This window comes from Schistocerca nitens, chromosome 3 (assembly GCF_023898315.1).
Source record: "Schistocerca nitens isolate TAMUIC-IGC-003100 chromosome 3, iqSchNite1.1, whole genome shotgun sequence".
In the NCBI taxonomy this organism is placed as follows: domain Eukaryota; kingdom Metazoa; phylum Arthropoda; class Insecta; order Orthoptera; family Acrididae; genus Schistocerca; species Schistocerca nitens.
The window spans coordinates 505117166-505144268 of NC_064616.1; the positions used below are offsets into that span (position 1 = coordinate 505117166).

Consider the following 27103-nt stretch of genomic DNA (forward strand, 5'->3'; position numbering starts at 1 on the left):
GATGGGGGATTGAAATATGATAAAGAAAAAAAAAGAGATATGTAGAGACGAGGCAGATTTCTTAGTACAGAAATGTCTACTCCAAGCATGATCATTATCATGAAGAGATAGATAATTGTCGTCAACAGCCTTTTGTGGGGCCTACTGATAATCAGTATTCACACAATGCAGTCTGTATCATGTACAAATGTAGCTATCATCTTGAAACAATGTGGACTATGATTCATGAGACCAAGTGGATAAAGATGAAAACTCATATTTATCCAGTGGGGTACATGGATGGTAACTCCTGTCATAATTTGCAATTGTAGCATGTTCGCAATATTCAATTCAAAATCAAGAATTAAGAGTCATTGATTGTGACCTAGTGGATGTTAAATGCATTTGATGCAGTATTCATAGTGCATAATGTCCCAGGACTGTAATGTTGTATTCAACAATTTTAAAATATGGATGTGGAATGACCTACATCAGTGTAGACAATGAAAGGCTCTTTTAAGTATGTAAATTTACCATTACTTGCCATAATCTGAGAGAGCTGAGAAAAGGAATAAAATTTACTCACTGCCAAAATGCATTTATTTTCAGGGAGATCTCTACCAGAAAACCATCGCCAACAAATCTTCCCTAATGGAACCCTAATAATTAAGGATATTCAGAAGCAAGCTGATGAGGGAGGATATGTTTGTATTGCAACAAATCCCGATGGTCACACTTCCAGAAGCAAGTTAAATATTCAAGTTCTTGGTAAGAAATATTTTCTTTAAGTACTTCAGTAACTTTCTTGCATATGCGATAGGAATCTGTCTCAGGAAATTTTTAATTATAACTAACTGTATGTCAGCATATTTTGCATTCATAATCTTAAAGATATTAGGGCACATTATGAAAGCACTGGCCGTGAATCTCCAGATGAGGCGTATTTATTTATTCATAACTACATTCAGACTAATGTCTCACCAGTGAAAGAAGTTTCAATTTCTTCAGACAAATGTGAGGGTCAAATTAAAATCATACTGTTATGCAACTTTCGCTAGCACTGACTCACTTGGGGTGTTTCATAAGATCGTGCACTATTTCTCCCAAAGATGTCATTCATTTCTTCCTTATGATCGTGACTTTGATAGTGAAACGCAAAGTCAAAAGATCAGACAGAGTGTATGTGCCAGAACATTATAATGCCATAATCAATCTGGCAAGCACAAACAACAAATTCGCTGTAATCGGAGTCACTTCTAATGGTTTTCTTAATCTTAAAGACTGTTCGACACAATTTACCGGAGGATCTGCTGCTCAACAGCCGTACTTGGGATAAAAAGTAAAGAGAATTACCGAATCTGCCTACTCAAACGATAAACCTGGATTTTTGAGTGCTAGAGTTTACATCGCCAATTATGCTGCTGAGCACATACACTGGTGTCCAAAATTAAAGCAACAAATGGCAATGTACCCGTCCTGTGCCTATTTCTCGATATAATCATACAAACTGTCAACAGATGTCCGTACGATCGTATTCTGCACGGAAGATGGCATTTCGGACAACAGAAAGCTGCGTCAACGATGACCTCAGGGCACCTATCAAGCGGGTAGTGTTTGCCGGGTTGTCCCACATCCACAATTGCTGTGTATACAATCACAGACGGTGCAGTATGGCACAGGGAAGACGCATACCAGGGTCTATGCGTTGGAGGGCCGTAGGAAGAATAAACAGAACAGTCGCAAACTCATGTGACCCAATGGCTTAACGTGTATCGTTCTGTCGTTTTTCTAATGTGGCGACAGTTTATAGAGACTGAAACTGTATGCTGAAGACCAAGGCGGGTTCGTCCGCGTGCGACATCAGAAAGAGAGGACAATTATCTGGCTGTAAGGGCCCGACGGTACCTCCTTAGTACTGCACAGCAATTTCCGTCTGACCTCGCAGCATCCACTGGACGTGTTGTATTGAGGAAACGATCTAGAGGAGGCTTCGACAGAATGGCCTTTATTGTCGGAGACCTGCTGTATGTGTGCCTCTGACGCGTCTTCACAGAAGGGAACGTCTGGAGTGGAGTCATCAACATGCTACCTGGACACTCGAACAGTGCGCCAATGTTCTTTTCACAGAAGAGTCCCGGTTTGGTCTGGAGAGTGATTCTTGACCGATTCGCATCTGAACATGATTTCAAGACCCGAACGTTGTGGAAAGAGACTGATATCGAGGAGGATCACTAATGATGTGGTCAGGCATTTTGTTGACCACTCGAACATCTCTTTATGAAATTGTACGGGTGAATCGGGAAGGTTTAACTGCTGTTAGGAATCGCGACGAGGTCTTGGGACCTCATGTACGGTTGTTGCGAGGTGCTGTGCGCCCAGGTCTTGGGACCTCATGTATAGTTGTTGCGAGGTGCTTTCCGCCCAGAGTTCGTATTGATGGACCGTAGCGCTCGACCCCATAGAGAACGAGTAGTTGATGTTTTCTTGGAAACGAAAGATACTGCACGCGTGGCGTGGTCTGCTTACTCTCCCGATTTGAATGCCATAGAGCCTGTCTGGGATGCTCTAGGGAGACGGGTTGCATCACGTGAACATCCACCGACCATTCTCCAAGACTTGCGATCAGCTCTGCAGGAAGAATGGGCATTATTACCGCAACATGAGATTGGTGATGTTATTCACAGCATGCTCCGTTGTTGTCAGCACTGTATTGCTGCCAGAGGCGGTCACGTCCCATTGTGAACACATTAACCAGTTGTCGCAATGTGTGTACGAATCTGTTAAGCTGGGAAAAACGAAGAACATTTTCGTCTACTGTTGTGTATGTTGCAGTTGTTTACGGTCTGTATTCTTTACGTTGTTTCTGCTTTGCTGTCACCTGTTTACAATGTTTTGTGACAACATAACCGCAACCTTGCAGAATTTCCGTTTCTGCTCTAATTTTGGACACCAGTATATTTTCTTTGCAAAAACCGGGCACTGGATGCCTAAAAGGGCATATAGTGGGAAAACTCCAGAACATTCAAAAAGTGTAGCAGTGCATCCCAACAGGTGACAGTTCCCTCTATAAAGATATACCGAATTGGCCAGCTTGCGACAAGGAATATGCTGAGGATTAGGTATAAGAATATTACGTTGCATTTAATCAGTATTCTACCATTAACTTTGGAGGCTCACTTTGAAAAAAGTATCATAATACTGAAATAACTCTTTGTTAAGTTGAAGCAATAGTTACTCAAAGCAAGTCTGTCTCGTTTCTTTAATATTAAGCTGTTTCATATCAAAGTAGTTTTGGTTAAACTGGATTTAACTGTTTATTGGTTTACATAAATATATTATCTCATATTCCATTTTATTGTATTGAATAGTTTAATTTCTCTGGAATGCAGCAACATAGATTCTACTTTATATGCAATGCCTTACATATTCTTTTAATACTAGATATAGATTTATAAGCTGAAAATAGTGTGAAATTTAGGGTATATCACTTGCATAATTTTTATTGTTGTTGAGGTGACATAAGTCATGGGTTAGCGATATGCACATATACAGATGGCGGTAGTATCGCGTACACAAGACATAAAAGGGCGGTGCATTGGTGGAGCTGTCATTTGTACTCAGGTGATTCATGTGAAAAGGCTTCAGACGTGATTATGGCCGCAGAACGGGAATTAAGAGACTGAAAGCAGTATGTTAGTCGTTAGAGAATTCAATATTCCGAGATCGACAGTGTCAAGAGTGTGCCGAGAATACCAAATTTCAGACATTACATGTCACCACGGACAACGCAGTGACCGACATCCTTCACTTAACGACCGACAACAGCCGCGTTTGTGCACAGTTGTCAGTGCTAACAGACAAGCAGTACTGCGCGAAATAACAGCAGAAAACAAAGTGGGACGTACGACGCTTGTATCCCTTAGGACCGTGCGGCGAAATTTGGTGTTAATAGGCTATGGCGGCAGACTACCAACGCGAGTGCATTTGTTAACAGCATTATATAGTCTGCAGCGCCTGCCCTGGGCCTGTGATCACATCATTTCGACCCTACACAACTGGTCAGATGAGTCGCGATTTCAGCTGGTAAGGACTGATGGCAAGGTTCGAGAGTGGCACAGACCCACGAAGCCATGGACCCGAGTCGTCATCAAGACAGTGTGCATGGTGGTGGTAGCCCGACGATGCTGTGTGCCGTGTTTATATGGAATATACTGGGTCCTCTAGTCCAAATGAAGCGGTCATTGACTCGAAATGGTTATGTTCGGCTACTTGGAGACCATTTGCAGCCATTCATGGACTTCATGTTCCCAAACATGTCACCGGACCACAACTGTTTGCAGTTGATTTGTGAACATTGTGGGCAATTCGAGCGAATGATTTGGCCACCCAGATAGCCCGACATGAATCCCATCTAACATTTATAGGACATCAATGAGAGGCCAGTTAGTGCAAAAAATCCTGCACCGCCAACAATTTAGCAATTATGGACTGCTGTAGAGGCCCCACGGCTCAGAATTTGTGCAGGGGGCTTCTTACGACTTGTTAAGCCCATGCCACGTCGAGTTACTGCAGTACGCCGGGCAAAGTGAGCTCCGACACGATATCAAGAGATAGCCCACGACTTCTGTCACCTCAGTGTAATTTAGAGCTTTCCAGTAATACCTCCTGAAAACACATGTGTTTCGGTACATTCCTATTACATATCCAACACTTCATTACTAAAAGGGGACAAGTCAAAGTTTGAATAAAGAACATTCTGGACTTTTTTTTATATGTAGGTCTTCAAAAATGCACAATTAAGCTTCTTAAACACTGATCCAAACCTGGGAAAAAGGCTAAAACTAATTTATTATTGTAAATATCTCCAAATTTACATTTTTTGATTTATCCTGTTTCTGCAGTGACCGATTCAATTATATTCTTAAAGTCTGTCATGTTCAAACATCTAGTCGCTCAACAAAATAATTTTGGTACGTAATTCTTCACTTTGCAGAGACTGGACGTCTTCCTATTTTATTTCATCAAAATGTGGGAAATAACTGCAGATGCTTTAATACGACGAATTACTAGTAGAATCTGGAAACTATAGTATATTTATATTTGTAAATGATAGATACGTAACTGTAGATGGCTCAACAGTAATAGCCAGTGTAAAGCTGGTGTGTCAGGTTCCTAGCTGAAGGGGCTCTTTGCTACGGTCAGCCGTCTTCAGGATGCTGCCTCGGGGTGCAGCGGTGGCAGAGAGTAGGCTCATCACATGGGATACCACGGTGTCGCTTGTTTCGCCAACAGACTCTTCTGCCGGGGCACCTTCCAGTGTCACCGACGCTGTGGGCCCAAGCTCATCCCAAGGGAGTGGCGGATGGTAATCCGTTCGCATTCCTCTAGGCGGTGCGCCGATGTGGAAGATGGTCATCTAATCTTGCCCATTCACCCAGTGAGAGGGAAAGTGGCCGTTCCTTTAGCAGGGTTCTAGCAGGCGCACGGGAGAAGGCGATAGCTAATTATCGGGAGCTCCAATATTTGGTGCGTTATGAACCCTTTTAGGGTAATAGCGTTCAGGGGCCGAAAGTAAATCAATATGCAGTTGGTATTTCTGCCGAGAGGTCTCGTCCGAGAGGAGGAGGAGGCCTTTCCTGCGTACAGGGTGCAGCCATCCCTAAGTTGTGGCTCACGTAGGCATCAATGACGCCTGTCGCTTGGGTTCCGAGGGCGTCCCTACTTCATACAGGCAGTCGGCGGAAGTGGTGAAGGCTGCTGGCCTCGTGCGTGGGTTGCGGAATTCGTTGACTCCATGACGGCCTTGGCTTCAGAATTCTGGACCTGCGTTATTGGGTGGAAAATTGTAGGACACCTCTTGATAGGCCAGGGGTGGACTACGCAAAGGAAGCAGTTACTCGAGTAGTAGAGTACTTATGGGCTTATGGAGTGCATGTGAATGTTTTTAGGCTAGGCTGTAGTTTGAGATACTCTGATGAATACTCGCCAATCGACACGTAAATAGGTAATCAGTCCGCTTTCAGAGTAAAGACAATTCGACCGTTAAAATTGTATCAGTAAACTAAGTATCCGTAACAAAGTTCCAGAATTTACTATCCTCCAGGAAATTTCTCGCACTCAAATTATTCTCGGGACTAAGAGCAGGCCAAAACCCGAAGTAGAAATCTCTAAGTCATAGAATGTACATCGGAAAGACAGGTGAGACGCCATAGGAGGGGGAGTGTACATTACAGTTCACAAAATATTGTCTCTTCTGACGTCGACTTTTAGTGGCCAGTGAAGTTATGTGGATGCGTATAACAGATCTAGGTGAAATCAAGTTAACTGCTGATGTTTTTACCGGCCACACGGTTCCGCTGTGACAGTTTTACAGACATCCAAAGAAATTCCACGGTCAGCAGCGCGGAAATACCTAGATAATGCAATATTAACTGAGACGGCTTTAGCCTACTGAGACGTCTATGGGTTCATTGTACGGGGTACGGACAAAAAATCTTCGAAGTACTTTTGAACATGTTTTCTGAAAAATGTCCTGAGGAGCTATTTCGACAACCCACGCGCAATGAAAATATTTGAAACCGTCTAGCTACAAACAGGTCTGACCTTATCAATGACGTCAGTATAGAAACAAGGGTTATTGAGCAAGAAGTCATCATACCAACGATGGTTACTAAAATTAATAAATCTATCAAAAAGTTTAGGAGAGTGTTTCTAGTAGAAAGAGCAGATATCAATTGTAGGCATCAAACTTAGTCAACTAATGGACATCATTTAGTCCCAGCATTATGGACGTAGAGGAATTATGGGCAAACTTTAACGAACCGTAAATCAAGCTCTGGAGATGTATGTGCCGAGGCAAGTAAGTGGTTGAAGGAAGGAAAAGTCCCAGCTCGGATTAGTAACAACATTCGGAAATTGTTGTGCAAGGAAAGACTGTTGCACTGTCGGTTCAAAAGAGGACGATCAAATGATGACAGTCAAAAATTAGAAGAAACTGGTGCGTCTGTGAAAAGATCGATGAGCGACGCATGCAACTACCATAGTCATACCTTTCCACGAGGTATTGCCTAGAAAATACCTAAGCGGGTCGAAGGTTTGCATCTAGTTACTTCTTGACCAAACTGGTGCAGCAGTGGTAGATATCTGAAGGAAACCTGAAGCGTTACATTTCGCGTTCAAGAAATCGTTCAAGGAGGTGAATAATACAAACATACTTTCGCTTGACTATCGCACAGACTCCCGTGTGGAGGACATAGTATCAGGCATCCCTGGCATAGAGAAACAACTGAAACAGTTGAAAATAAATAAGTCGCAAGGCCCGGCTGGAACCACAGTTCGGTTTTATAGACCATTATACAGCATTGGGCCCTTGCTTAGCTTGCGTTTATCGCGTATCTCTCGTCCAACAAAAAGTACCAATCGACTGGGGAAAAGCTCAGGTCACTCCGTTATAAGGACGGTAACGAAACGGACTCGCAAAATTACAGGTCAATATCTTCTTCAACGGTTTACTGCAAAATTATTGAACAAATTCTCTGCCCGAATATAACAAATTTCGTTGGCACGGAAAAGCTCCTGTCCACAAATCATCACTCGAACGAAACTCAGCTTGCCCTTTTCTCACATGATATCCTGTGAACCATGGATGGAGTGCAACAGACGAATTCAATGTTTCTAGATTTCCGAAAAGCATTTGACCCAGTGCCCCATTGTAGACTGTTAACGAAGGTGCGACCATACGGAGAGGTTCCCAGATATGTTAGTGGCTTGAAGACTTCTTAAGTATCAGAATCGGTATGTTGTCCACGACCAAGTGGGTTCATCAAAGACAAGAATAACGTCATTAGTGCCCCAGGGAAGTCTGATACGACCGCTGATATTATCAGTTTACATAAATGGTTCAAATGGCTCTGAGCACTATGGGACTTAACATCTGAGGTCATCAGTCCCCTAGAACTTAGAACTACTTAAACCTAACTAACCGAAGGACATTACACACATCCATGCCCGAGGCAGGATTTGAACCTGCGACCGGTGCGGTCGCGCGGCTCCAGACTGAAGCGCCTAGAACCGTTCGGCCAAAAAGCCCGGCGTTTACATAAACGATCTGACGGACAGGGTGAGCAGCAAACTGCACCTGTTTGCTGATAATACTGTTTTGTACGGCAAGGTGTCGTCGTTGAATGGCTGTAGGAGGATACGAGATGACTTACACAAAATTTGTAGTTGGTGTGATGAATGGCAGCGAGCTTTAAATGTAGAAAAATACACGTTAATGGTGCCGAGTAGGAAAAATAATCCCGTAATGTTCGAAAACAGCATTAGCAGTGTGCTGCTTGTCACAGTCACGTCGATTAAATATCTAGGCGTAACAAATGGTTCAAATGGCTCTGAGCACTATGGGACTTAACATCTATGGTCATCAGTCCCCTAGAACTTAGAACTACTTAAACCTAACTAACCTACTAAGGTCATCACATAACACCAAGTCATAACGAGGCAGAGAAAATCCCTGACCCCGCCGGGAATCCAACCCGGGAACCCGGGCGCGGTAAGCGAGAACGCTACCGCACGACCACGAGCTGCGGACCAGGCGTAACATTGCAAGGCGATATACACTACTGGCCATTAAAATTGCTACACCAAGAAGAAATGCAGATGATAAACAGGTATTCATTGGACAAATATATTATACTAGAACTGACATGTGATTACATTTTCACGCAGTTTGGGTGCATAGATCCTGAGAAATCAGTACCCAGAACAACCACCTCTGGCCGTAATAACGGCCTTGATACTCCTGGGCATTGAGTCAAACAGAGCTTCGATGGCTTGTACAAGTACAGCTGCCCATGCAGCTTCAACACGATACCACAGTTCATCAAGAGTAGTGACTGTCGTATTGTGACGAGCCAGTTGCTCGGCCACCATTGACCAGGCGTCTTCAATTGGTGAGAGATCTGGAGAATGTTCTGGCTAGGGCAGCAGTCGACCATTTTCTGTATCCAGAAAGGCCCGTACAGGACCTGCAACATGCAGTTGTGCATTATCCTGCTGAAATGTAGGGTTTCGCAGGGATCGAATGAAGGATAAAGCCACGGTTCGTAACACATCTGAAATGTAACGTCCACTGTTCAAAGTGCCGTCAATGGGAACAAGAGGTGACTGAGACGTGTAACCAATGGCACCCCATACCATTACGCCGGGTGATACGCCAGTATCGCGATGACGAATACACGCTTCTAATGTGTGTTCACCGCGATGTCGCCAAACACGGATGCGACCATCATGATGCTGTAAACAGAACCTGGATTCATCCGAAAAAATGACGTTTTGCCATTCGTGCACCCAGGTTCGTCGTTGAGTACACCATCTCAGGCGCTCCTTTCTGCGATGCAGCGTCAAGGGTAACCGCAGCCATGGTCTCCGAGCTGATAGTGCACGATGCTGCAAACGTCGTCGGACTGTTCGTGCCGATGGTTGTTGCCTAGCAAACGTTCCCATCTGTTCACTCAGGGATCGAGACGTGGCTGCACGCTCCTTTACAGCCATGCGGATAAACTGCCTGTCATCTCGACTGCTAGTGATACGAGGCCGTTGGGATCCAGCACGGCGTTCCGTATTACCCTCCTGAACCCACCGATTCCATATTCTGCTAACAGTCAATGGATCTCGATCAACACGAGCAGTAATGTCGCGATACGATAAACCGCAATCGCGATAGGCTACAATCCGACCTTTATCAAAGTCGGGAACGTGACGGTACGCGTTTCTCCTCCTTACACGAGGCATCACAACAACGTTTCACCAGGCAACGCCGGTCAACTGCTGTTTGTGTATGAGAAATCGGTTGGAAACTTTCCTCATGTCAGCACGTTGTAGGTGTCGCTACCGGCGCCAACCTTGTGTGAATGCTCTGAAAAGCTAATCATTTGCATATCACATCTTCTTCCTGTCTGTTAAATTTCGAGTCTGTAACACGTCATCTTCGTGGTGTAGCAATTTTAATGGCCAGTAGTGTAAATTATAAGGATTTTTGTAGAGAGGCGAACGGTCGACTTCGGTTTATTGGGAGAATTTTAGGGAAGAGTAGTTCACCTGTAAATGATACCGTGTATACGACACTAGCGCGACCCATTCTTGAGTGCTGCTCGAGTTTTTGGGATCCCATCAGATCGGATTAAAGGAAGACATAAAAACACTTAAGAGACTGACTGCTAGATTTGTTACCGGTAGGTTCGATCAACACGCAAGTATTACGGAAATGCTTAGGGAACTCAACTGGGAATCCCTAAAGGGTGGGCAACGTTCTTTTCGAGGAACATTGCTGAGAAAATGTAGGGAATGGACATCTGAAGCTGACTATACGATATTTCTACTGCCACCGACGTACATTTCGCACAAGTAACACAAAGGTTAGATCAAAGAAATTTTTACTCGTACGAAGGCATGCAAACAGTCGTTTTCCCTTCGCTCTGTTTTCGAGTAATATAAGAAAGTAAATGACTTAGTTGTACAAGGTACCCTCCTCGATGCACCATATGGTGGCATTGGGAGTATGTATGTAGATATACAGGATGGTCCATTGATCGTGAATGGGCCAAATATCTCACGAAATAAGCGTCAAACGAAAAAAACTATAAAGAACGAAACTTGTCTATACTTGAAGGGGGACACCACATGGCGCTATGGTTGGCCAGCTAGATGGCGCTGCCATAGGTCAAACGGGTATCAACTGCGTTTTTTAAAATAGAAACCCCCATTTTTATTGCATATTCGTGTAGTACGTAAAGAAATATGAATGTTTTAGTTGGACCACTTTTTTCGCTTTGTGATAGATGGCGCTGTAATAGTCACAAACATATGGCTCACAATTTTAGGCGAACAGTTGGTAACAGGTAGGCTTTTTAAATTAAAATACAGAACGTAGGTACGTTTGAACATTTTATTTCGGTTGTTCCAATGTGATACATGTACCTTTGTGAACTTATCATTTCTGAGAACGCATGCTGTTACAGCGTGATTACCTGTAAATACCACATTAATGCAACGCCCCCGGTAGGTGAGTGGTGTACTAAGTGAGAGGATCTGAGTTTAAACCTTAATCGCTGCTTTATATTAAGCCGGCACGGTATCTCAGCGTGTTCGGTCAGAGAGCCGGTTGGCTTCTGTAATAAAAAACTGAGTGGAAGGATCAACCACAGAACTTGAACAGGATGTCTTGCGACGTCCGCAACGACCGAACACAACGATCAATATCGAACAAAAAAAAAAAAAAAAAAAAAAAAAGTGGTCAGTGCGACGGACTGTCGATCCCAAGGGCCCCAGGTTCGATTCCCGGCTGGGTCGGAGATTTTCTCCGCTCAGGGACTGGGTGTTGTGTTGTCCTAATCATCATCATTTCATCCCCATCGCCAAAGTGGCGTCAAATCGAAAGACTTGCACCAGCCGGGATGCCCTCGTCACACGCCATTATTATTAATGCAATAAATGCTCAAAATGATGTCCGTCAACCTCAATGCATTTGGCAATACGTGTAACGACATTCCTCTCAACAGCGAGTAGTTCGCCTCCCGTAATGTTCGCACAAGCATTGACAATGTGCTGACGCATGTTGTCAGGCGTTGTCGGTGGATCAAGATAGCAAATATCCTTCAACATTCTCCACAGCTGTCAGGCGTTATCGGTGGATCACGATAGCAAATATCCTTCAACATTCCCCACAGAAAGAAATCCGGGGACGTCATATCCGGTGAACGGGCGGGCCATGGTATGGTGCTTCGACGATCAATCCACCTGTCATGAAATATGCTATTCAATACCGCTTAAACCGCACGCGAGCTATGTGCCGGACATCCATCATGTTGGAAGTACATCGCCATTCTGTCATGCAGTGAAACATCTTGTAATAACATCGATAGAACATTACGTAGGAAATCAACATACATTGGCCGACCGAAGTGGCCGTGCGGTCAAAGGCGCTGCAGTCTGGAACCGCAAGACCGCTACGGTCGCAGGTTCGAATCCTGCCTCGGGCATGGATATTTGTGATGTCCTTAGGTTAATTAGGTTTAACTAGTTCTAAGTTCTAGGGGACTAATGACCTCAGCCGTTGAGTCCCATAGTGCTCAGAGCCATTTGAACCATTTGAACCAACATACATTGCACCATTTAGATTGCCATCGATAAAATGGGGGCCAATTATCCTTCCTGCCATAATGCCGCACCATACATTAACCCGCCAAGGTCGCTGATGTTCCATTAGTCGCAGCCATCGTGGATTTTCCATAGCCCAATAGTGCATATTATGCCGGTTTACGTTACCGCTGTTGGTGAATGACGCTTCGTCGCTAAATACACTCCTGGAAATGGAAAAAAGAACACATTGACACCGGTGTGTCAGACCCACCATACTTGCTCCGGACACTGCGAGAGGGCTGTACAAGCAATGATCACACGCACGGCACAGCGGACACACCAGGAACCGCGGTGTTGGCCGTCGAATGGCGCTAGCTGCGCAGCATTTGTGCACCGCCGCCGTCAGTGTCAGCCAGTTTGCCGTGGCATACGGAGCTCCATCGCAGTCTTTAACACTGGTAGCATGCCGCGACAGCGTGGACGTGAACCGTATGTGCAGTTGACGGACTTTGAGCGAGGGCGTATAGTGGGCATGCGGGAGGCCGGGTGGACGTACCACCGAATTGCTCAACACGTGGGGCGTGAGGTCTCCACAGTACATCGATGTTGTCGCCAGTGGTCGGCGAAAGGTGCACGTGCCCGTCGACCTGGGACCGGACCGCAGCGACGCACGGATGCACGCCAAGACCGTAGGATCCTACGCAGTGCCGTAGGGGACCGCACCGCCACTTCCCAGCAAATTAGGGACACTGTTGCTCCTGCGGTATCGGCGAGGACCATTCGCAACCGTCTCCATGAAGCTGGGCTACGGTCCCGCACACCGTTAGGCCGTCTTCCGCTCACGCCCCAACATCGTGCAGCCCGCCTCCAGTGGTGTCGCGACAGGCGTGAATGGAGGGACGAATGGAGACGTGTCGTCTTCAGCGATGAGAGTCGCTTCTGCCTTGGTGCCAATGATGGTCGTATGCGTGTTTGGCGCCGTGCAGGTGAGCGCCACAATCAGGACTGCATACGACCGAGGCACACAGGGCCAACACCCGGCATCATGGTGTGGGGAGCGATCTCCTACACTGGCCGTACACCACTGGTGATCGTCGAGGGGACACTGAATAGTGCACGGTACATCCAAACCGTCATCGAACCCATCGTTCTACCATTCCTAGACCGGCAAGGGAACTTGCTGTTCCAACAGGACAATGCACGTCCGCATGTATCCCGTGCCACCCAACGTGCTCTAGAAGGTATAAGTCAACTACCCTGGCCAGCAAGATCTCCGGATCTGTCCCCCATTGAGCATGTTTGGGACTGGATGAAGCGTCGTCTCACGCGGTCTGCACGTCCAGCACGAACGCTGGTCCAACTGAGGCGCCAGGTGGAAATGGCATGGCAAGCCGTTCCACAGGACTACATCCAGCATCTCTACGATCGTCTCCATGGGAGAATAGCAGCCTGCATTGCTGCGAAAGGTGGATATACACTGTACTAGTGCCGACATTGTGCATGCTCTGTTGCCTGTGTCTATGTGCCTGTGGTTCTGTCAGTGTGATCATGTGATGTATCTGACCCCAGGAATGTGTCAATAAAGTTTCCTCTTCCTGGGACAATGAATTCACGGTGTTCTTATTTCAATTTCCAGGAGTGTAGAACGCGTGCAAAAAATCTGTCATCGTCCCATAATTTCTCTTGTGCCCAGTGTCAGAACTGTACACGACGGTCAAAGTCGTTGCCATGCAATTTCTGGTGCATGGAAATATGGTACGGGTGCAGTCGATGTTGATGTAGCATTCTTAACACTGATGTTTTTGAGATTCCAGATTCTCGCGCAATTTGTCTGCTACTGGTGTGCGGATTAGCCGCGACAGCAGCTAAAACACCTACTTTGGCATCATTTGTTGCAGGTCGTGGTTGACGTTTCACATGTGGCTGAACACTTTCTGTCTCCCTAAGTAACGTAACTATCCGGCGATTGGTCCGGACACTTGGATGATGTCGTCCAGGATACCGAGCAGCATACATATCACACCCCCGTTGGGCATTTTGATCACAATAGACATATATCAACACGATATCGACCTTTTCCGCAATTGGTAAACTGTCCATGTTAACACAGGCAATGTATCACGAAGCAAATACCGTCCGCACTAGCGGAATGTTGCGTGATACCATGTACTTATACGTTTGCGACTATTACAGCACCATCTATCACAAAGCGATAAATGTGGTCCAACTAAAACATTCATATTTCTTTACGTATTACACGAATATGTAATAAGAAATGGAGGTTCCTATTTAAAAAAACGCAGTTGATATCCGTTTGACCTATGGCAGCACCACCTGGCGGGGCCAACCATAGCGCCATCTGGTTTCCCCTTTCAAGCTAGACGAGTTTCGTTCTTTGTATTTTTTTCGTTTGATGCTTATTTCGTGAGATATTTGGCCCGGACACTGTCAATGGACCACCCTGTAGATGTAGATATGCATATAGGTGTGGATGTAGATAACCAGCCATGATAAAACTATTCCACGTCGTGTGCAAGAAGTATGAGTCAGGCGAAATATCCTCAGACTTGTGCAGGAATTTAATAATTCCTGTGGCATAGAAAGCACGTACTGACAGGTGTGAATATTACCGAACTATCAGTTTCAGAAGTGACCATTGCAAAGTATTAACGCAAGTTATTTACTGAAGAATGGAGAAACGGGTAGAAGCCGACCTCGGGAAGCGTGAGTATGGGTTCCAGAGAAATACTGGAACATGCAAGGCAATGCTGGTTCTTCCACTCACCTTAGAAGATAGGTTAAGGACAGAAAACCTACGTTTGTAGTATTTGAGGCTTGGAGAGATCTTTTGACGATGTGTACTAGAACACGCTCTTTGAAATTCTGAAGACAGCAGTGGTAAAACGCATGGAGCGAAAGGCTATTTACAACCTGTACAGAAACCTGACGACCGTTACAAAAGGCAAGGGACATGAAAGGAGAGCAGTGCTTGTGAAGGGAGTGAGATAGGGTTGTAGCCTATCCGCCGTGTAATTTAATCTGTGCCCTGAGAAAGCAGTAAAGGAAACCAAAGAAAAATTTGGTGAAGGAGTTAACGTTCATGGAGAAGAAGTAAAAACTTTGATATTTGCCGATGACACTGTAATTCTGTCAGTGGAAGCAAGGGACTTGAAGGAACAGTGGAACTTCCGACAGAATCTTGAAAGGAGGATATAACACGAACATTAACAAAATCAAGATAAGAGTAATGGAATGTAGTTGAATTAAGTAAGGCTATGAAGAGAGCATTAGATTAGGTAATGGTACACTAAAAGCAGTAAAGGAATTTTGCTATTTGGGTAGTAAAATAATTAATGACGACTGAAGTAGAGATGACATGAAATGTAGACTGGCAATGGGAAGAAAAGTATACCTTAAAGAAGATATTTCTTAACATCTAACATAGATTTAAGTGTAGGAAGTCTTTTCTGGAGGTATTTGTCCAGAGTGTAGCGTTTTATGGGAGTAAAACATTGCGACATACGACAGCATCAACAGAAATCAGTTGTTTCAGGCCTTTCAGGAGATAGGCATACATGGAAATCTCCTGAGAATGGTTAAAATGATAATGTCTGCCGTAAGAAGCTGCATTCTAGTTCAAGGAAATTACTCAGACCCACTGAAAACTTAAAAAAATGGGTTACGTCAAGGAGATGCATTAGCATGCTTATTATTTAATATAACACTCGAGAAGGTGATTAGGGAAGCAGGCCTACAGACTAGGAGCACCATCTTCTACAAGTCAATGCAGGTTTTAGCATATGCAGATGACGTAGACATCATAGCAAGGACAGCACCAGCACTGAAAGAAGCTTTTTCAGCCTTAAGTCAAGCCAGTAAGAAGAGGTGTCTTATGATAAATGAAAATAAAACTAAATACATGGCCTGTGGGAAAGCATATCAACCCAATATGCAGTCAACTTTCATTGAAAGGGTTGATAGCTTCAGGTATCTTGGTTCCACAGTCACTTGCTTTAATGACAGCTCAACTGAAATTAATATTAAGCTGGTATCAGCAAATAAGGCATATTTTGCGTTGAGTAATTTATTCATGTCAAGACTCCTCAGCCGCCCAACAAAATCCACTATTTATAAAACCCTTGTTAGACCAGTTCTCACTTATGCTTCGGAAACATGACCCTTGACGGAAACCGATGCAAGGCTGCTCGACGGATTTGAGAGGAATGTTTTGAGGAGGATAATTAGCCCTGTGTGTGACAAAGAACTAAACAGGAAAGGTACTATGCAGAATTGTACACTATATATTCCGATGGTCCTACAACAAAAATTATACGATCAAGATGGATAAGATGGGCAGGTCATGTGGCAAGAATGGAAGAGTCTGAGGTGATAAACGAGACTCTCTTTGGTAATCCAGGAGGACAAAGAGGGCGAGGCAGACCTCGAGGAAGGTGGCTGGATGGAGTGGAAGAAGACCTACGGAAGCTCGGATGCAAAAACTGAGGAGGGAAGCTTGTGGCCGCGATGAATGGCGGAAGCTCGTCCGGAAGATCAAGGTTCATTGTGGACTGTAGCACCACAGAAGAAGAAGAAGAAGAAGAAGAAGAAGAAGAAGAAGAAGGTACTTGGATGATAAACAGCTTACAACAGCAGAGAACAGAAGCTCTGGAAAATCACATCCACAACAACAAAGATGAATACACCTACAATATAGCATGGCCGTGTTCTTCAGAGTCTATAAGATCTGCTGTGCCGTGTAAAGTTCAGTGTCGGAAGAGTAAGTCATCATGGTTCTTTTTTGTCTACAAACAATAAACTACAACAGAGATTCCGTTGTGCAGCAAGAGCAAGGACTTCCCTCGTGGAATTTGGGACGGATGACGTTAACGTACGCTGCTTACCATCCACATTCGTGCTGTACTGCGTATCTGCGTGACATGGTACTGGGTCGTGCCATTTCTGCAGTTCAATGATGGCTGTACGAGGAAGCGACAGAAAACAGATTGAGGACGCTATTTCAGCACTGCTCTCTTATCCATACTGACTGTATAATAGCGAAGAAATCGCCGCCACATCGAGGAATCGCCATAATTCTCCGTGAACTGCGTGACAAAAAAATAATTTAGATATATAGTGATAGCTAAAGTAACAGTATTTCCCATCACAACAAGCTGTGTTAGATCTACAGCGTAGTAAAGTCCCATGGTATTTGGGCGAAGGAACAATATTAGGGACTTATTTCTAGGGCCAAAATAGTTTAAAAAAATATTTTACTCTGCTTTAGACTAATATATCAGAAATGGTACAGTACAAGAACATGTGGCAGAAATGTGAACCCAATTTAAGACGTATCCATTCCTTAATGGAGTACGCCAGATGCGAATTGAACTCAGACGACACATACCGTCATACCTCCAAATAGGAGGCTGTTAGAACATATTTATATTCAGCCAACATAAAATGTTCTGAGTGCCTCCAAAGTCGGATCATACTACTCCCACTGCAGGACGTTGCACCCTCACTGGCGCTGACGATCCTCCCAGTAACTGATGCAGTGGTGCTGATGACGCCTCCGTCTGTCCAAACGGAACAGACCGACGTCGCAGTACGGGAACTACCCACTGCGGACCAACGCCTGGCCGATCAATCAGCCTGGCCAGTGGCGGAACGCCGTACAACGCCACTGATACCACCAAACACTGCAGGCACTACCGACAGCTGGATGGCAATCGATACATTTATCATACCAACAGAAGCCTTTGTACCAGCGAGGCGTGAGTCAGTGCCATCGTCCGGCACGGAAGATAACACACGAAAGCAGCGTTCTCCAAAACGCCGAAAATGATGCCGTAGGACCGTGTCGGAATACGGCAACTCCCACTCACAGGAGGAAGAAGAACCGATCCTACAGGACGCCATCCATGAGGCTGATGGCACTGCTACCGATTCCACTCTTGCAGAACGGACGGCGGGGCTGCCGGAGTCCGTCTGCCAGTCCTCTGTGGCGAACAGTGTCCAGCAGGAAGGTTCCTGTGCAGGCTGCAAAGCCGCACGGTCCCTTCCTATCAACTGTCACCACCTTATGGAACATGAACAGACTTCCACGACCACGCCGTTGTCTGATGGCGTCGAGACTAGATAGGGCCCCGGTATTAGTCCCGCTACGGTTTGAACAACACCGGGACGGCCGCGGTCGGCAGAGTGCAACGGCATTCGCTATATCCACTTCTCTCCACCATCACCATCGAAGCCACCCGCATCACGTATCATCCATCCCCACAAGAAATAATGGTCGCAGCAATCGACACCCGATTCATTAACGTTTACACACAGGTGGACGTCATCAAACTTCGTGACCAGGCCAGATTCTACTCCGCTGACATCGCCACCCCCTCCCCTCTTTTCCTAAGATGGTATTGGTGCCTTCACTGGTGATATTAATTACGTCCTTCATCCCAAGGACCAAATCTCACACGACACGGCTTGTCCAGAACTGGTCGTAATGATTCACGATCTTCACTTGTTCGACACGTGGGAAAAGAAGTACAGCGACAGCTCTTACCAGTCATTCAGAGAGCCGGCGGGGTCATATGTATGTGTCACAACGTCTTGCTCGGGGAGTGGTGACCACAAAACGATGGCCTCTAGCGTTATCTGAACACAGTGGCTGTATCCGCACGATGCGTCTCTACCCTCAACAAGTCTGGCATAGTAACGGCCTTTGGGAGATGAAGATAACACACTTCCAGAACCCAGACTGCCGTCGGAAAGTCACCGCAACGTGGGCCCACTGTGAACGACGTCACTTCCGATTCCACTCCACTTTGGCATGATGGCTCCTCTGCGCCAAACAGGATATGTGCAGGACACTAATGCAGTTTGGCAAGGACATGGCTGCATGACACTGACAGACCTTGAACATCTATTATGTGGTGCTCAGAGCCCTCGACACCCTACCGCCATCGCTGTATTGACAACAAGAACGACTCCGAATCAAGGCTCACATATTATCGTCGAAGAAGCGCCGATAAGAAGGCAGCGTAGTCCGCTCGACTCAACGGCCACAGAGTTACCCACCATGCACCACGTTGTGCCGGACAAGCGCCGACACCGCCGACAGTTAATCACACTCCCTGCAACACGAGATGGCCTTTACTGATCGACCCAAGCAACCATAGTCAGAGCCCTGGAGAATCATTTTCGTCGTATTTACCAGGAACGAACCACAGACGAGGAGCCCACTGCAGGAGCGTTACAACAGGTGACACAAACTATCGACATGGAAACAGCGACGGTCTTAATGGAGGCAGTCTGGTCTGAGGAGGTGGAGACTCCTTGGACAAAGGTACAGTCAGTAAGTCCACAGGGCCCAACTGATTACCATTCGAGTTTAACCCGACCTTCCGTGACATCATGATGCTCTGCTGGGTTGCAGTATTCTGAGAACTCACGTCCCTGGACTCCACAGTACCGCCTACCTTAGTAGAAGGACTTCTCATATCTGTTCACTCCCTAATTGGAGGGCAGTCGGTCAATGAATATCGGCCACTTACAATACTGAATGCCAACTACAAAGATCTTGGCCAGGCTTTTGGCATGCCACATTACGAAGACTTTATCAATGACTCTTGCTCCAGAACAGACATAGCATGGGGGAGATGCCAACATACAAATGGTCGCAAGTGACTGCAGGGACGTAATAGTAATCACTTTGGCATGCCGCCTGAGAGCAGCGACAGTCCCCACCGATTTTAATTGGGCCTTCGATATAGTGCACCATAACTTCCTCCTACAGGTGATGGACGGTATGGGATTTCACCTCAAGCTCATAGACACCCTGAAGCACCTTTTGGCAGCAGCCAACTCTCAGATCCAGGTCAATGGATGGACAGTGGGCCCAATATCCATAAAGAGGTCTCTACGGCAAGATTGCCTCCTTTCTGCATACTTTTATGCAGTCGTACTCGAGTCACTCCTTGGGGATCTCAACCACTGGCTATCTGGCATCACCACGTGGGACATCACTTTACGCTATAGGGCGTATGCTGACGACTTGCTACTGCTGGTTTGTTTCACCGATAAAGTCTGCAGCGTACTAAACTGGATCGAACAATATGGACAGGCTGCGGGAAGCCTTCTGAACATCAACACGTTGGCAGCGCTGGATATTGGGCAGAGTCTTGGGCCAGATGGTGTCGCCCCCTCCCGCCTCTTATTGGACTGATATATTTGGGAGCAACATTTATAAAGGATGCGCGGGGAACGGCTGCGGAAAACTGTCGATGGTTACCATAGATTGTACACGTGATGGTGCTCCAGACCCTGCTCTGGGACTTGAAACAGCTGCAACGTGTGGAATACCTGAAACCCTACGTGGAGTCAAAACTCATTAACGTGGCACATGTCCTTCTCCTATTGGCAGTGATTGGTTGCATACTTCAGGCGGCGTTTAGTTATTTCCTATCCACAGGTCAAGTGTTTAAAGTAAACTGTGACACTCCCACACTCCCCCGTACGCGATGGATGCCTGGGTCTGTTTAACGTCTGGTCACTGGTAGCTGTTCTTTGCACGAGCAACATGTGCAAACGGTGGATCAGTCAACACACCACCCTCACGGATTGTCGATTAGAGTTCTTGTCGCCGGTCTCTCACTCACCGGTGGTCTCGATGATGAACAATACGGCACAGCTCTTCCATGTATCGACATTCATTCTAGAATACAACTGTGTGACCTCGGATCTCCCCACAACACGCCTACGAAGGCCAGAGACTTTTTACACCACCCTTCTGCTGGCAGTTCCGTGTAACGTGGTATAAATCAAGTACCCAGCTGTCAGTCGACCACGAGCGTAAAAAACGATACACGGACATATTCTGCCGTCCACCGTGCGCGCGACGTGGCATCAATATGCAATGAGTCACTGGCTCCACGTTATCAAATTAACGAACTACCTACTTCGCCTTGACTATTGACTCCTGGACACTGATTAACGTCACTTCACGTGCGTTTGGTGACTGACACAGAGGTCTTAATTTGTTACCACGTGTTACACATAATCCGATTGAACCTCAGACCCTCCTGTGTCCCGATAACTGTTACTTTCCCCTCATAAAATATCATGCGCTTACATAGTTGAAGGGAATGACCGTCGATTACATCTTCGGCGAAGGAAAGAAAGTGGAGCTTGATTACTCGAACTTCTAACCAACCGTCAACTATACGAATTTGATGTTAGCGACATTTTTCACTCTGTGTAGTTTCAGAAGTGGGAATTTTGTTGGTTTAAAGGTAACCGAATACCTTAAACAGCACGTTCTGCCAGCGTCGTACCTATCCCATATCACTCCAACTGTGCACACCCCACACCAGATTGAACAGAACTGGACTCAAGCCGCCCTTATATCGCAAGACATGTGTTGAACCACTGAGATAAGGAAACGCGCCATGGATCAGCGCTCTCTCATCGCTTTACTGGTCGCTGATCCTCATAACGACAAGGCTAAGGACAGTTGTTACTTATGTTAAGTACGGCATTCCTAGAGTACAAAAATTACATTTTCTGTCTCAGCGTCTTACCTTACGCGAGGGTCATACGGCATAAGTCATCGAAATGAAAAGATCATTCCAAGTCACTTTAGTGGACGATTCAGTACCATATGCAGAACTAATGGCACTACCAAAGGGTTGCCAAATATTACCAATGATATTGCCAGTTCTTAGCTGTGCTAGGGATAGCTATGAAGCGAAATATTTATCACGCTCATGTTATCTCGGCGCTTAGCGAGCGCGTTTGGTTTTTATGCAGCGTAATCTCCTGAACTTTCTAACGTCGCACATTCACCGTGACAAAACATACAGCATTCTGCTTCTCCAGATTTTCTTCACTCGGGGACTGTGTGCTGTGTTGCCCCCATCATCGTTTCATAATCGTCGACCCGCATGTCGCACGATATGGCGTCTCCTTGAAAGACTTGCAACTCGCCGGCCGGGCTTCTCCAGGTGGGGACTTCCGGCTATCATTACATTTCACTGGTCATGTGCATCGTTGGCAGATAGGAATAGGACAGATCTTGCGAAAAACAGTAAGAAACTAATAATAAATGAAGTTTATTGTGTTACAAAAGAATGTCGTCAGTTAAAAACAAAAATATGTAACAATAGGTTGACGTTCAGTTGACGACGGCGAAAGTTTTCTTAGCATTTTGTTACTGAATTCCGTTTAGTCTAATTCCAGAGATAACAAAAAATGACTCAATAACATCTTTAGTTCAACGGGATCTGAACCAGCAACTGCCCTTGCCTTTGATCACGAGCTGAACATTGCGCCATGGAGCAATTATGGAACAGCTCTCTGTAATCGCTCTGATGGTGGTCAACATACATAAATACTAAAGCAATTGAATAATAAGCGTGCAATTATCTGCATATGGCCGAGAAATTTAATTTAAGATCTCGATCTCATATAAATGCGATGACTATTCAGATTACTTCATGAGTATGAAAAGAGAATATTAAGAGAATTTAGCAAGATCACCCAGCATCAGTCACGAAAACAAGCAAACGATTACGAGGTGCTAAACATACTCAGCAATATTAGCAATTCTCAACGGCACAAGCAATATGAAGAACTTCATATACAGCTTACAATGTCCTCATTGCAATTCATAGCCTACTCCAGCCAGTCGTCAGAGAAGCTGCGCTACGAGATGCCGATATGAGGGGCAGCATCAAACCGACAGTAGATTACAAAACTGAAAAATACAGATAAGTTGCGCACTTATCCTATTTAGTTTCTTGCGAAAACTTATTTCAATAAAACTGAAAATATGTGCAAAAACGACGTTGGCCAAAAGTCAATAAACTGTTGACCTCAAGTTACGTTCAGTCTAGTGTCATGCACAATTAGAACATCAGGTATACCAGAAAAATGTGTAGACATTGTGGATAATAGACTAATACATCGATGCCACAGAGTAATAAATCAGATTGTGGATTCACAGGGAAAAATTGAACGTACTACTAAAACAGAAACAAAAGAGGCAAATGTGCAGTCGTGCCCTTTCATACGTTTTTCACCTACAGATCTACAATAAGTAATGCGTACTAACAAGCTTGTTCATTGCTTCCGCGATTTATCCCGTCCTGTTTGATACCGAGATGATGACCAAAATACAGTTGCGTGTCACTGACAGTTGCTTCGAATCAGTTCAGACACTTTCTTTTGTATTGTTGTTGATGTAACTGCGTATTTGCGATGTCGGCCGCTATGGATACTCCTGCGTGGGAGACAGAAGACATGTGACATGGAGTGTTAAGATTCTTCACCTAACTTGAGGCAGTTCGCAGCTCAACAGAAGAAGTATTGAAAGGAAGCGATAAAGTACAGCATTTTCAGAAAAACTGAAAATGATTTCGAAAAGCCCTAGCGTTTTAGATATTATTTATTTTCAAATTGTCGTGCAGAGCAACTAGTAACTTAAACGATTTCATGGTATACAACACTGAAGGACTTCCTGAATTTCGTTCTGACTGCCAGACGAAGTAATGCTTTCCGAAATCAATGACTCAGGCACCGGTGAGAGAAATTCGCAATCCATCCAGTACATCGTCACGAGACAAGGTGAAAGTAAGATTAGTCAAACACTGGATGCGACGTAACGTAGGAAGGTATTTTATCGATTACACCTCGATAGTTATTCCCATACGAAAATGCCGACATTTTTGTACTAACAGCACCCTTAGGAGCAATCCGGTAGTAAACTGAGAGGAAACGGTACCAACTTCTGGCATTACGTCAACCCTGCACCCGCTCAAGGCGGTAAACATGCTGTTCTTAATATTATTTTATTTCTTTCGGTCTGAAGTGTTCTGCAAATTGTACAGCTCGTTCACCAAACGTTGTTCGCATTTATTGATAAAGTTTTCTGAGCGACCACGCGATAAACAATACCTGCAAATGGAACTTATCGTCTTTTTGAAGGATAGCCGTAAATAGAAGGGCAATACACTGTAATATAATTAAGTCAGGTTATGGAGTTTTACTACGTAGGCACTGAAACACCTGATGGTGGCAGAAGCGAAAAGGATATGAAATGTCTACTGGCAACAGCAACAAAGCTCTCCTCAAAAGCTAAACATGCTAACATCATAGATAAATCAGAATGTTCAGGAGTCTTTAATTATTCTGTGGGTTGGAGTCAGCAAATTCCAAATCGGAAGATTTCTGCATCCTGGGTTACACTCAAGGGCGAAATCGAAGTTTAGGAAGCCTCTGCTGCCGTCTGTCGCCGCTCGATGCTCGCCGTCGCCACATCCACATCCCCATCTTCGTTCTCACCTTTGCCCTTCTGTGTCGTCACGCCGCTCTTCGCTACCCTACCTCCGCGACGCCCGTCGCTGGTACGCCCAATACCATTTCAACATGGACACTTCTACCACCACCATCATCTACACCTCCTCCTCCCCTGCAAGGACTCCATCCTCATCAAACCGCCAATCCCTCCCTCCACACTGACCTTCTCAAAAAGATCTCCCACATCACCTTTGGTCCTCATGCCACTCTTACATCCTTCCTTACCCGTCCTCTCCCTGCCAGCCCCAACCTTCTCGCCGTCCGTCAACTCTCACTTAGTGATCATGAAGCTCAGCTCTGTAGTCACTGAGTCTGAAGTGTTGGCAGAAATGAATGCCTCGAAATTCGTTCTGCCTGCCACATCTACAATGACTCTGGACCCACCTTCCTTATGCATGTATTCATCGATCTCCCTCTTCCATCGACCACCTCCTCACCCAGAGAGCCCTTATTTATAACTGCCCCCACCTTGTTGTCCCTTCCCACTCCCCTACACAGTCCCACTGGTGCCAAAAGTGCCTGGTCTATAACAACCACCTTACCTCTGCCTGCAAAAGTCCTCCCACCTGCCCCCACTTTAAAGCCTCTCATTTTCTCAAACAGTGTCCGAACCTTGCCTCCCCTCCTTCCTGCAATACATTTAATGAAGCTTATCCCACCTATTTCTCTAAATGTAAGGCAACCCCTCACCCACAACCAAACCAGAACCCACCATCCCCATTCATCCCATTGATCAACCCCTCCACCCCAACAATTCCCTCTGTCCACCTCTCCACAGCTGACGACATCATCTGGTTCCCTACTATCCTTCAAAACATCCACCCGTTCCAACACCCACTCACCCTCCTGCACATTTCCCTCGCTACCTGTTCCATTTGCCACCTGAACGCCTACACCACCTACTCTCACAACCAAGCTCACTTCATTTTTATCTGCCTCAACACCTAAACCTTTCTCGGCTCTCCTCCTTCCCGTTCCTCTCACTCCATCTTGGCGCAATGAAAGTATCATCTCCTTTACCAAAACATTCGCTCCTTCTCAGCCAACAAGCCCTTCTTCTTGTACTGTCGCAGCACCAGGTTGATGATTTCATCCTCAATGAAACCTTCCTCTAACCTTACTGCATCATCCACACCTCTCTCTATGTCCTTCACTGTACTGATAATCCCCGCCACTTAGCGCAAGGTGGGGTCGCTATTGGCCACCTTAAGCATATCCCTGTCTGGCCACAATCCCTGCTCAATGATCCTACTGAACACCTGATCCTCAGCGTCATTTTCCCAACCCTCACCTTCACCTATGCCACAATCTATGTCTGTCCTGTTGCTCCGCTCTGCTTTAACTTCCCCTCCCATACTGACTGCATTCTCATCCTACATGATTGCCACTAATCTTAACATACATAGCCGTGACCTTTCCACCCTCTGGTGGTGGCATCAGTTCCTTTCCAGCCTTCAAGGCGACGTTGTCCCCCTCCCTCAGCATATCCATCTCAAAAGTAACACAACCCGTGATGGATCACTGTGGAAGTCCTTGATCCCATTGGCAGTGACCACCTCCCACTCCTTCACACCATTTCCTTCACCCCTCACCGTTCCCCAGCTCCCTGCCCTGCAGCCCCTCCCAAAGTCATTCACAGCTACCTCCATGCAGACTGGATTGCCTACTGGGAATCCATTAATACCCAGGTGGGAATCACCCCCTCCCCTTCCACCACCATGATGACGTCACTCACGCCTCGCCCTTCCTCCACAAGACCATCTCTGACAATGTTGTGGCCCACATTCCCAACAAACTTCTCCACCCCCACCATCGTACCCTCCATCCACAGGCTGTACTCCTTCTCCGTGAATCCTCCTTGCTCTACCATTCCTTCCTCCGCACTAAACTCTTCCGCCACTGGCTATTATAAAGATATGTTCCTAACCTCCTGACAGCGAAGAGACGCCTGGATGGACGCCATACATGGACCTGACTTAACACCACCCTCCCTGTCAACTCCTCCAGGTACTGGTCTGCCTTCCGCTGACTTACTGGCAGCCATCCCACCCTGTATTACCTGCTGCTCCATAACAACTGCCCCTTCCCTGACAACCTCCTTAAAGCCAACCATTTTGCTTACCACCTCTCCAAAGGCTTCTCCATACCTGATGACCCTGACTTCGGTTACTCCCTCTTCCCCGATGTCCTTGACCACACTAATACTGCTGTCCTGCCAGTTGCTCCCAGCTTCCTGTACTTGGAGCAGTTACCACCCTCAGAACTGGACACTCCTATCACAGCACATGGCATTATACTCATCCTCCACCCCAAACGCAACACCGCCCCTGGTCACAATTGCATTACCTATCGCACCTCAAGGAATGCCCTCTCTCCTTCCTCGTCACCTTCACTACCCTGTGCAACACCTTCCTCTCCACTGGCTTCTACCCCAACCTGTGGAAACTTCCCATATCCTACTCTTTCTTACACCTACCAAAATGTCTTCTGACACCTCCTCCTATCACCCCATCGGCCTCACCTCTGAGTTCAACAAGGTCTTCGAGTCCATCCTCTCTTGCCATATCCATCACCACCTAACTCTACACCACTTCCTCCGTCTTACCCAGTGTGGTTTCCAGTCCTCCTTCTC

The 27103-nt window shown here is 45.9% G+C and overlaps 1 protein-coding gene across 1 annotated transcript in view; it reads left to right on the forward strand.

Moving 5' to 3' along the window:
* Positions 1 to 27103, forward strand: part of LOC126249302 (Down syndrome cell adhesion molecule homolog) — a 266023-nt gene that overhangs the window by 99583 nt on the left and 139337 nt on the right. Inside the window, exon 4 of the mRNA XM_049950956.1 lies at positions 589 to 747. Within this exon, the coding sequence (XP_049806913.1) occupies positions 589 to 747 (159 nt within the window). The remainder of the gene's footprint in view (positions 1 to 588; positions 748 to 27103) is intronic.